Source organism: Cuculus canorus, chromosome 10 (genome assembly GCF_017976375.1).
Source record: "Cuculus canorus isolate bCucCan1 chromosome 10, bCucCan1.pri, whole genome shotgun sequence".
Lineage (NCBI taxonomy): Eukaryota > Metazoa > Chordata > Aves > Cuculiformes > Cuculidae > Cuculus > Cuculus canorus.
In genome coordinates, this window is record NC_071410.1 from 14,620,737 (window position 1) to 14,633,556 (window position 12,820).

Here is a 12,820-nt window from a genome sequence, read left to right on the forward strand (position 1 = left end):
TGATGACCTGCAGAAAGCAGCTCTGCAGCCAGAAGCCTCCTAGAAACCTTGTGGATTTCTGCCCATGCTCTTCCATGCAAGACTGGCATGACCTCCGGAGCTCTAGCATGCTGAGACAGGGTATTTCGTCTCATCAAATAAATACAGCAACAATAAATGGCATCAATTATTCACTATTGGAATTATGTCTGCTAAGTCAAATAGAATCTATAATCTGAAAAATCTTTTGATTAAAAAATGCAATGGTTTTTTTAATTGGTTTTATATTCCCTGCTATGATTATTCAAAGTACTATATACAAAGGGCTTGGGAAAAGAAGTCACTTAATCAGATTAAAAGGAAATCACCTACCAGCTGGGAACCTAGCAGCTCCCACATCCTCAATTTATTTGTATAACCTCCACTTGTAAAATATTCTTTCCAGGTATTGCTAAGGATGCAGTCCCAGCATTAGCTGTTTGCACATTTATACTTCTTAAACCAGGCAAAAAGGACGACCTGCAGCTTTCAAAAAAAGCTTCTTATTACCAAGAAATGCATGTGAAACTTAAGTCAACATTACATTCACCCAGATGCTTGAGGCAAACTGTTCTGTTCTCACCACAAACAGCAACCGTTACTCTGTAGACATGACAGATTTCTTCTGGAGTATCTGGAAGTTGCTGCCTGTGAAATTTTTGCCTTCACATGCATTCCTGTTTGTCTTCTCCAAATGGAAATATGGACACCTGAATCTATAACAAAGGGCAAGTAAACCATATGAGAAAAATCTTTCCGTTCTGTCTTCCTCTGCCCTTCCATGAGCACTGTTTAATTCTATGCTTGCAGCTGGAGTGTCATTTCATCACTTTCTGTTTGACATCTTAGATCCTCCACTCCTGATCTCTCTTTAATGACTCTTGCCTGTTGTCCAGCCCCTGTGTACTGTCTGCATTTGCTGTATGGAATTCTCATCCTCACCTTTCTCCCCCTGGGTTTACATTCTTCGGCTTCAAAGCAATGTTTTCCCAACAGCCTTTGAAGACGCATTCCTAGCCAAACCTCTGTTCTTTTTAAGGCAACTTCAGTTTCACTGCTAATGCCCTTCTGGACACTCTGCCTCGCTTTTGACTGCCTCAGGTTTAGCGATACCTTTGCATTATCTGAACACAACACCAGACCTTCTCATTGCTCCATCCTAAGTCCTCTTCAACTCAGTTCTCTTTAGATTCTCTCTACACCCCTTAAACAAGATATGTTGTGTGATACTACACACATGGTTGTCAACTTAATAAGTGCTCTTGTACTCAACACTAATCACAATTCTGGCCATTCATGCAATAATTCTACATATTGCTTGGAAAACTGCCAGCCTACATAAGTCAGCAAAGACACCAATAGCCTGATTTTGCTGGTTTATTGTCCCAGTAGCCCAAATCTGTCTTTATCATCAGTGTCAGCACTTTCTGTGCACTACTTCACAGAGCTCTACGTAGCTGTCCACACAATTTCCCTTCCTCTTTTAAGGATGCTCACTGACTTAGACATCTCCATACCAGTAGCCAGCAAGACCCAAGACTACAACATCAATCCAGCACACTGCTGCAGAGATTCTGTCCACGGGGTGTCATCTGGACACCTCATCCACTCCCTCGCCCCCCAACCCCACTGGCTCTCATCTATGCTAAAATAGGCCTCCTGCTTTCAGACATCCTGCTGTTTACACTGCAGTGCAGCTGCCCACAAATAATCATCAAATTACTCTCCCCTTCCCACTCTCTTTTATCCAGACACTAGTGGGGAAAGAAAGAAAAAGACCCTGAACTACAGAACACACTATAGCTACTGTCACCTTATCAAGCAACACGGTCTCACTGTTCCTCCACGCAATAGTTAAAAGTTCAGAAGCCTCTGGAACATCTGCCCTTTCACCACATAAAATATTTAGTGAAGCCCCAAGCAATCAAACAACAGTTCTTCATATCAAAAGCCCCTTTCAGAGAGGGAGTCAAATTATCAATTTTGCTCCAAGAGCTGAAATCACAGAAACAGAAAATTTATTTCACGCATATGTAGTGGGGAGAAAAGAAAAAGAAAAAAAAAAATCATTAGTTTGTTCCACACAGCAACCTACAAATCACCACGTATGACAATGAATATTGAAGTTGAAAACCAACTACATGGTCATGTACTTGCAAAGAAACTATAACTTTTCTTTATGTGCACTTTTTCTTTTCATCTTATACTCAACATATACCAATTCAATCAAATGAAAAGAAGGACCAGCTATTCACTAGTGGGTTATATTTAGCAATAGGCAGTCTAACATATTAAAGCATTTTCCCCCAGTACTCAACCTGAATCGATACTGTCAGCAGCTGCCAGTAACACAAGACATTCTGCAGAGTCAAAGAAATCAAATTTCAAAGAAAAACAAAAACCAAAACACTAAAATATAATTAAAAGTAAACTACCATCTGAACAGTGCTATAACCAGTCATGTTATTCCTACAGACATATGCTTCTAATAAAGGAAATTTAAAGGCCCTTCCTTGCAGCCAGGTGGTGTTGCCCAGCATCAGTGAAGCAAGGCTGCTCCGCTACAAAGCTTATGGATCTCATAGGGTTTTCCATTCTGGCCAGTAGTTGCAGTTTTGAAGAACAAAAATATCATCATACTTAGAAAAGTTTAGATCAAGCTCCGCTGTAGCCAAATTCCATGACTGCTCTCACAGGGCAAACAGGGCTCAGGGCACAAAAACCACAACAAAAGGCTGTAGACTAGTTCGATTTAGCAGCATCCATTTATACTTTGTGGCCCAGCAGGAAGAATCCAGGCAGAAATTAAATTTAAAACTGGCCACACCAAGTGAAGTCAGTAATATCTGTTTGTAACTGCACTGCTAAAAGTGTTGCCTGAAGACATTACGGACAGCAGATCAATGGAAGCCCTCACACTTGTACGTATAGCACACAACTAGTGGAAAACTGAGTATGTTAACATGGAAGTTTAAAAACACAGCATGTATCCTACATCAGTGAGGTGCCTACATACACAAGGCTCGAGCAGATCAGCAGCACTATGCCACACCGCAGCTAACCTACTGGTCTGCCCAAAGTCCTTCCAAACTCACAGCTTACTTGAGAAAGGCAAACAGTCTCATGAAGTCCTCCCCTCTGAGGGGGGAGAGCTGCATGGACTAAAAGTCGCTTCAGATTCTAGTATAAATGAAACATTATCCAGTTGAAATGTCTATCCTGGAAGGAGATACTCTAATGCTTGAAGTGTTACTGTTAGTGCGCTTCAAAAGTGGATGTAAACATAAACCAATTCCCACTCCCTTCCACTGTCAGAATAATCAGATATTATCTACCCAGAAAAGCTCCTCCCAGTTAACCCTAACGTACAAAAAAATTATCCAGACTTAAAATTCACCACCAACCACAACCACGGTTAAGAAATTCCCTTAGCACAAGTAAAAGACTAGATGCTAAAACAGTGCCAAAGTCATTATTAACAGTATGGGATTTCAATTGGATCAAACTCTTCCATTTCTTTTTTTTTGTTTGTTTTCAATAAAAGAAAACATAAGAACACTTTCAAACAGCTTAAAGTCACATTAACAGAACACTATAGCGAGAAACTTCATGCTTTAACATTTGGTTAATAAACCATATTGGTCATGACTTATTTTTGTCAGAACAAGAAGTGTACATAAGCAAAACAAAAAGCAGCCATCTAAAATGCTTAATTGCATGAAAACTAGGTCCAGATTCAAAAGTAAAAATATTTTTCTGTGACTTACCAGAATTTCTCTTTGACACAAGCTTCAAATTCATGCTGACTACAGTACAGATCACAAGAACCAAGAGAACAAGAGGCTTCATCTTTCACTTTCTGTGACAGCTGAAATGCAAACATAGTATGAAGTCTGAATCACAGCTCTTCACTACAACAAAGCAGCAGCTACAGTTAAACATTTCTCAAAGAACTATTACAGGACAACGGTTTAATCTAGTGACTTCTGGGTTTATTTTTATGCAGAGGTAGGAAAATATAATGGTTCAAAGTAACTGCCTATGAATAATTTATCTCTGACTATCACGCAAAAGGGTTGGGCTTTTTAAAATGACACTTGGAAAATATTATTTCGCTTTAAAAAAACACAAGACTTAACTGTTTCTTTGCAATAGTATGGATCTAATCTGGTAGGTTTATGTTACTTAAGGCGGAGACCCTGATGGTCATGATTAGTTTTGTCTCACACGAACAGGCTACACACTTGAAAATTAACTTCACATCATTCAGGAAAAGATAAAGAGTAGGTTATTCATGCAATTTTTCTAAGCAACCTTATTTTCCCATCGGTGACCCTGTAAAAGCTTCTGCATGGAATTAATGATATTCCAAAGATTTCTCCACACTTTATAGTGAGGTAAAGACAGGTGAACAGAATCCAGAAATCAATATATGCAAGTGTTGGGATCCTTATTAAAAAAGACAAAGGGAGTCTCTCCTGTGAGCTTTACTACCTACTTTATATTTTTTATACTAAAAACAAAAGAAAAAAATAGTTTTAAATTATATTTTAACTAATTCTGTTTTCATTTACAAGTAACAAGGTCATTCAAGAAAACAGCAAGAGCAAACTGAGGCTCCTTAACTGTCTTTAAAAACAGGTAGAACAAATCTGAACTCAGCAATATCCATCTCTTTATATGTCTCTCTCTCTCTCTCTAAATGAAGAGACAGAGATACTTAATTATAAGCTGGAATCCTCAAATACAGCTTGAGGTCAAAGGCTTTTAAGTAGCTTGACATATTTAGACTCCAGGAATTCATCTCCATATCAGATACAGATTTTAGATCAGGACACTTATTCTCTGATAAAGAGGACAGCCATTTACATCAGTATGAAATTATTATTTGCACCAAAAGATTCAGCAAACATTTTATAGCAGTCTCTCTTAGACAGAAAAGCACAAAACTACCTGTATTAGTACTCAGAACAAAGGCCAACACAACAGAAACATTCTTAAACGCTGCACCCCTCCGCCCGCCAACCCTCTCAGAGGCACCTCAACTTTGGAGCAGCCCTAACCCCTGCAGCCCTGAACAGTCACTGAACGTGAGGGTGCAATGTCCTGCAGTTCACTGAAAATTATTCGTTTTAATTTATTACATCAAACATTCTTCCCTGGAAATGTTACTACCAGCCCACTGTTGTGTGAAGTAAATGTAAGGAACCATGTATGATTTTTTACACAACGGCAATTAGGCTGCTATTCAATTATTTCAAAATTACCACTTACAACCAAAGATTTCCCCCTCTCACCTTACCATACTGCGAGCTATAAATAGGCAGTAGATTTTTGCCCTCCCCTTGATTTTATGTTCCTGTGGGCACTTTAAGCCTATTGATTCCCCACAGTAACGATGCTAAAGGAGTTCTCAAAGAATAATATGCACTGAAGGCTGTCTGACAGTGGTTAATGGCAGAATTAGTATTCATTCTTCCTTAACCTCTCCTCGGAGTACCAAAATCCTGAAACATGCAAGGCCATCTTGACAAGTGAGCTTAAAAAAAAGTAATTGAACTAAATCTTTTGACAGATAATTGTAATGATGATGTTATGCTAGAGTGATTTTCAAGTGTAGCTTTGCAAATTACTTTCTCCACTTTCCTCCCTTCAGTTATTACAGCTGAAGTATGGAAGTCCTCGGTCTTTTTTCATGTGGGTCCCCCTATCCTCACCCAAAATGAGTTATGCTGCATTAAATACACTTCAAAATTCAAAGCAAGTTCTGCCAGCCAACATTCATGCTGGAGATAGAAGGGGAAATCTTGGTTCTGTCAGCACAGATAGGAGCTTTGCTTTTTGAAGCCCTGGCCTCACCAAGGCAGTCAGTCACTGTACCAGCAAAAATAAGGAAAATAAAGGAGGAAAAGGGCAAGAAACTCATACTGTTTGATGCTACAGACCACAGACTTCAGGCAGCTTTCTCAGTCTGCTTTAAGCACCCACCAACTGCAAGGAGACCAGACTATGATGCAGCACAAATTCTGTTTTTCTAGTAGAAGCCCTGACTCCCATACGCTGCCGTAATGCCTTTCACCCGTGTTGACAAACTTATTCTTTCTTCTGAGACCTCAGCAAACAGGGTTTGGGCAACTGTGTCCCATTTTCTTCATGTACTGCTTGCCGTCCTTCCAGAACCCACTTAGCTCACATAGCTTCCCAGACTCAAAAACAATTTCAAGTGACAAAGTTAGAAGAAAGCACTTAGAAACAAGAAGGAAACTGGAACATTAATTTTCTGCACAAAACCCAGCACTGAGATTCCCGAGTTTCCGCTTTAAATATAATTTAGGTTTGCTGTGTTTATATAGTGTTCCTTTTTAAGGGAAAGCAAGAAAGGGAAAGCAGTGCATGTGTGCGCTCAGGCACACGTCTGCGCACAGCCTGAGATTTCCTGACATGCCACGAGGCTCTGTAGGTTCTGGTTGCTCCACAGAAGCTGCGATGCAGAAGGTGCTCATTAAAAACAGCAGCCCACCTCTCTTTAGTGGTTTCCAATTGTCAGGTTGTTTTGTTCAGAAATCTCAGGGAAATAAATTACAGTCTTCACCCCACACATAAAGGATGAAATGGCAACAGTAATTCTTTCGTTGTCTTCACAGTACACTAAACAGTGACTTCTGTTCATTTCTTTTCAAACTACTTCCCTACTCCGCTTTTTAAGGCTTCAAATTTTAATATGAACCCTCTCTCAGGTCTCCTTTTGCCAACACACGAAACTTTGAGCTGTTTACTACGGAAAGATTTTTCAGTCTGTATAAAATGCTGGATGGAAGCAATCCACAACGGGCATCAGTCTCTTTTAGTTGATACCTCAAAGACAAACAAAATCTATTTAAGATCAGAGATGCTTACTAGTTCAAATAAAATATCTTCAGCTCCACTTGAGATAGGTAATGCAGCACTCTTCGCTCTGTTGCTCAATGAGTATCAATGAATATTCCTTTTCGCCCAATTCACTGCATTTTCACCATCGTAATCAGCCCCTTAAGTTGTCTAAATACACAATGAACCTTAATTCCACAAAGCAGTATGAATTCTTGCTGGATTTCAGCCTCCATTGTGTTCAGGTCCTTCACAAAATTCACATCTGGCTAATTCTTCTCAGTCAGTAAAAATTACATGAGAAATTTAAAACTCGGGTAAGCACAGAGGAAACCTGGTAGTGCTTGTGTTGTGAGAACTGAAAGTAACAAGCAAGAATGCGACAACATCTAAAATGTTGGGGATTGTTACTGGCTCAACAGTTTATCAGCTGCATGATAGCCATACGATAAGGTAAGACCAAGGTATTGTCCTGAGGAAGCAAAGGGAACCACGGCTAAATACACAGAGCAACTGACAATGGAATAAACCATAAAACTCACAGACTGTTTGTGATATGAAGGGGTTAAACTCAGAACCTTATTAGTGATTTCAGAAAAAACAAACAGCACTGCCCTTCTACACATTAACACTGAGGATTTGCTCAAAAGATTGCAATGCTTCTATTAAAAGGTTAAGTATCTTCCAGCTGGCAACTACCGAAGATAAAGAGCAGCATCTTAAAGCTTCAAAAGGCATCTTACAGTAACACCAAAACAAAACAAAAAAAATGGGCTTCAGTGGCAGGCACAGAAGAAAAATACCGTGGATGGCCTCTACGCAGTAACTTCTCCCACTAACATTTCTGCCTGCAAAGAGTAGAAGTGATTTAGTAATGTTAAAGTGACAATGAAACTCAACGCTATAAGCAAATTGCTGGTTTGCCCTGTCAGCCATTAACACAAGGACCTTCTCCTGCAAGAACTTTCTGATCCAATAGCTGCTTAAAATAGTGCTCATTAATGGAAAAAAAAAACGCAGAGCAGAAAATGAAAAAATCCCCTGAAATATTCCATATACAGAAAAAGCTTCGTCCATCTATAGAATCAAAACGCTAACCATAGAGGTTAGTGATGAGCACACCATACAGGCACTCATCTCTGCTATGAAAATTTGACAAAAAGCTGAGCAGCCCATCTTAACAGATTCGTGAACCAAAAGAACTACCAGTACTCAGCACTGATTAACAGATCGAGTGCTATCTGCTCATACTGCACACTGACCTCGATTCCCTAAGCAACTCACTCACACGGAATTCAAGTTCATTATATCTTCAAATTGGATTTTAAATCCCTGAATCATAGTCCTCCCTAACTGTGGCAACTCCTGCACTTGGAAATGCAGAGAGCAACTATAAGGAGCAACAACAAGAACAACAAAGGAAAGGGAAAGTTAGCTATCATTTTTTAAGCCTCTTGCACAGCTGCACTATCGATGATGTACTGATTCAGCACTACCCTGCATTCTACAGAGAACTATTGTTCCAACCTTAACTTTGCAATATTTTAACTACACATTCCAAGATAAATGGATATGTTCGCTCACTACCACAGCTTTTAATTTTGAGTAGTCCAGGACTTTTACAGACATTCCAAGTGAAATACACGTTGTGGGATGAGGATTACAGCTGTACTTCGGGCTCTCATGGTTTACGAGGTCAACATAATGGATCTATTAATTTACAGCCTTTTTTTCCTCTAGAGCAGGTGCTATTAATATTCTACATATATTTACTTCTGCAGATTGTGGTTTAATCAATACAGTGCTTCAGCCAACATGAAGTACCGTAGGCAATGTAAAGATTGTCAGATCTAGAGAGTTCAGGTTTACAGAGCGGGGCTTAGCCTCTTACCACTTTGCAGAAGTACTTAACAGACGACAGAAAAAACAGCTAGAGGAGACAAGAGAACCTGAAGACCATCTGCACTTGGAAAGCTAAACATGTACACTAGTACTGGGAAAGGGGAGTCATTTTAAGAATCAGCTTAAATCAGCCTGAGTCCTAGAGCTGATGTAGTTACAGCAAGACAGTTCCCAAAGCAGCAGCAGCAATCACAGCTACCTGAAGGGAAAGAGAAGCTCCAGCCATGGATGACCACATACACTTCTCAACACCAAGACCACCACTGGGCACTGTCCCAGGAGGGCAGACTACTTCTGGGCTGAGGTAAACTCAGAGGCTCCTCTCTCAGACCCAGCCCAGTCAGTCCACCCTGGGCTGTGGAGGAGCTCCTCCCAGGAAAAAAAGAACTTTGAACCCTGCTTTTCAGCTGTCCAGGGGAGAAAAATCAAGTTGCTGATGAGAACGCTTAGGCTTCAAAGTTGCTGGTAAACTGTAAATTTCAGAAAACTCACAGCTCCACCTGCCTCGGTGGCTCTTCAGTCACTGACACCCAGAGCAAACACCACCGCTCACGTTACTGCCTTTTTCCTCCTAGATGATCTTGCCAGTGATCACAGGTCACCTCTACACAGCCTGAACCTCGAAAACAGGAGACATTTCAGATTAAGAGAGATGAGAAAAGTCCATTCTCACCATTTTCAAAACTGACTCACTGCTCTCACATCCAGAAGGAAGGCTGCCCAGTTAGCAGCACCCTACACAAGAGCATTATTAAACCAAAAAATTAGATGCTTTGCTTCTTTCACACACCAACCTTGCTCCCCAAGCAGCTTTTGTAGAAAATCTATTAAAAACGAAGAGAGAAAAAGTTCAAAGAGAGGTCTCAGTCCTGAATGATAGTGCATCCCTCCTCTTCGCATCCCCCCTCAACACCCCCCCGGTTTCCTCATTCCCCCTGTGCTCCTCAAGGCTCATTAAGGAGGTGCTCAGCACAAAACAGAACTAGAATTTAGACTGGGATGCAATCTGCATGCTGAAATGCCCTCTGCTTTTATAGAGAAACTGCTTTTACAGCATCTTAAAACAGCCCTTTCTGGGGCCCACAGAAGATGGACTGCAGTTGTTACAAGTGACAGCTGTATTGACTTTATATCTGCTCCTATATGCATTCATACCTCTGCAATATTTGCACAATAAAAATATTTGCACTCTTCATGGCAAACTTGGTCCACATTCACTGCTACACATTAATGAAACAAGCACCAAGAGAGCACAACTCTGCATGACGTGCTTAGAATTTCATTCCTTGATCTCATTCATGGCCACATGCTTCCCTAACTAATACATAATGCTCAAAGAAGACAATTAACAGCCAAAAATTACATACCAGCTGTTATGCTTCTCATAAAACACTTTTCTACAGTTTTCCACCTAGAAAAAACAGTTCCAGAGAAGCAAGACAGGGCACTTCACTCTGCTATCAGCAAAGGCAAGTTGCTTTCTCTGTACTCAGCATCATCTCATAGTACCTCAATGTGATAAATATATTCCTAATGAGGATTTTTTTTTTCCCTTACATAACTAGGGGCTAGGCTTTACCTATATGTATTTTGACAGATTTGTCTGGGTGAAAATAAGAATTTAATTAAGTAGGCAAGCAAACCCCACAGAATTTGGGAATCTTGAGAAACTATTTATTGAAGGTTACCTCCAGATATTTCGTGGAAATCTCGTAAACAATGGAGCTTGTTCTGACACAGTCCAAAATCAAATTAAAATACGTATTTTATGTGCCCTGGAATTGCTGTGGCAAACAGGCATCTTCATTCATTTCACTGCTACATAAAGCAGTGAGAAGAGGGGCAGAAGGAACTCTCTTCCTGTTGTGTTTTTGGGGCGGAAAGGAAAGGATTAGCCAAACCACCCCTGCAGAACTTTCTAACATGCAGTCTCTCTCCCACCGGCTTCATCACTGAACATAACACAACCCTCAGTCCTCCAATGATTCCACGCGGTGCTTACCTCGGTCAAGTACCAGACACCAGAGGAAACCCTGACCATCAAAGCTAGCAAAAAGATTCTCACTATTCCAGCATAGGCAAGATCTCATCCCTTTGTCTTCTTTTCAAGACTGTTTAAAGGAAGATTTATTTTTAGTTGGACACCCTGAAAAGCAAATAGCCTCTTAAAGCTCTTCCTTATTTTGTGATACAGTTTAAATGCTCGCTTCTCTTTCCAGCACTAAATACCTCCTGATAAATAGCTCAGACTCACATTGTTTGAGGAAGGCTTAGAAACGGAGAGCAGACACGGTTTCCCACACAGCCCTTTACAGCTCTTTAATAGTTGTTCACGATTTAGCATCCCTTGATATTTTCAGCTTGAGCTTCAGTTAGAAGTGAGAGATTACTCAGAGCCTGAATGTTTTGAAGAACAGGAAAAGTCCATACATTATAAATGCTTTATCTGTACTTTTCATTGTGAGTACAAATTCTCAGCCCTCTCTCTCAGACACACAGCTCAATGCCACCAGCCCCAGCCATCCCTGACAGCTTCCAGGCTCCGCCAGCCCCCAGCCAGCAGGGATGTCCAAGGACACAGACATGCTCCTTGGAACTTTTCCTTTACCTCCGGTCCCAAAGGGGCATCTCAACTCAGAACATATAAAATTTGGACAAAACAGCCCCTCTCTTCCAAATGCCACATAGAAAATACTGTTCTCTGTAGCTTTAACTGGATAATTGTAACATTTAGTCTTCTCTCGCAAAACACAGCTGCAGACAGTAAGGGAACAAATTACTCTGCCTCTACAAACAAACCAAAACCCTCTACAGACCCATCCCAGCCTCACCTGGACACTCCTTTCATCTCCAAGCAGGCACAGCATCCCGAGGTACACAGGTCTCACATGCTGTCCACATTTCCTCCCCCTTGCTCCCCAGCAGCCCCCCACAGCATCTCTCCTGGGCTCCTCACACACACAAGCCGCTGGTTACTTCCACAAGGAACTGAAGCCCTACACTTCCAGACACACACACACTCTTAGAGCCTCCACACCTCAAGTTTATCTTACAGCGGTAAGACACAACTTCCTAAGACGCTGAGCCCAGTGAGTGCAATCCTACCTGACTCCAGTTCCTCCCTCCTCCGCAAAGCCCAGCTTCTTGAGGCCCAGGCCCCTACCCTCCATCAAACCAAGAAACCTCCTCCACCCTCTCCCTCACCACTGGTCCCTGCCTGATCAGAAGTGATCTGTGCCACAAGAACAGCCCTTCTGCTGAGCTCACTTTCTCCCTGCCAGCCTATAAATCCCTCCTGACCCTCTCAGATTCTTTTTTGATCTGACTTCTGTTTGGAGCGTGGCCAGTCCCCCAACACTGGTTTCCAACAGCTTCGGCAACTGCACTGCTTCGAAGTGCAGCCACTAGACCGGCAGTCCTGGAGATTAAAAGGCTTTCCATCTGTGAGGAAAGGCTCTGCTCTGTGAGATACAAAGCAATTCCGACAAAGCTGGCCAACACCACATATGCACAGGAGCTCCAGCAACTGCGTGGCATCCACTAAAATTGACTAAAGTTGGCTAAGTGCATTAAAATGGCACACCAGGTCTTTTTTCTTACGTCTTGTGCAAGCAAGTCACCTTCTCTTCTCCCTCCCTCCCATTTTACTGCTAAAGCATCAATCACCAAACAATTTGAAGACAAACCTCCTATGACTTTCCAGGTACCGTGAAAGTAAAAGGGTGGTCAGTAGAGAACTCCTGAGCCGTTCAAATGGAACAACTGAAGATTCACCTCTCTCTCTCCTGTGCTCACTCGCAGCCCAGGCTGGGGGGCAAGTATAGCAAAGTCTTGCTATCAGCCAATATCACTGCACGCTCTCACCTGACCACTCCTCCCCTGGTGCCCCGCAGCAGGTCAGAAGTGCGCACACACCCCATGAACACAGGATATGTGCCTTCCAACGTCCTTGGCCACCAGCTAGAAAAATTTAGTTCAGTAGAGGAAGGTCTCCCCTCGTAAACTCAGATCTGGAGCACACTGGAGGTGCAAG

General features: G+C 41.6%; 1 protein-coding gene across 31 annotated transcripts in view; it reads right to left on the reverse strand.

Annotated features, from left to right (window-relative positions):
* The window catches only part of IL1RAPL2 (interleukin 1 receptor accessory protein like 2), a 408,898-nt gene that overhangs the window by 360,114 nt on the left and 35,964 nt on the right, over positions 1-12,820 (reverse strand). For 25 of the 31 annotated variants that reach the window (XM_054075341.1, XM_054075318.1, XM_054075329.1 and 22 more), the window contains one exon: positions 3,786-3,886. The exons of 4 other annotated variants lie outside the window; for them this stretch is intronic. Coding sequence is in view for 26 of the 27 variants with exons in the window: in XM_054075318.1 (XP_053931293.1) it covers positions 3,786-3,867 (82 nt within the window). In the remaining variant the exon portion in view is untranslated. Of the gene's footprint in view, positions 1-3,785; positions 3,887-12,473; positions 12,624-12,651; positions 12,691-12,820 lie in introns of those variants that run through there. 2 more of the 31 variants (XM_054075333.1, XM_054075334.1) reach the window with 2 other exon arrangements.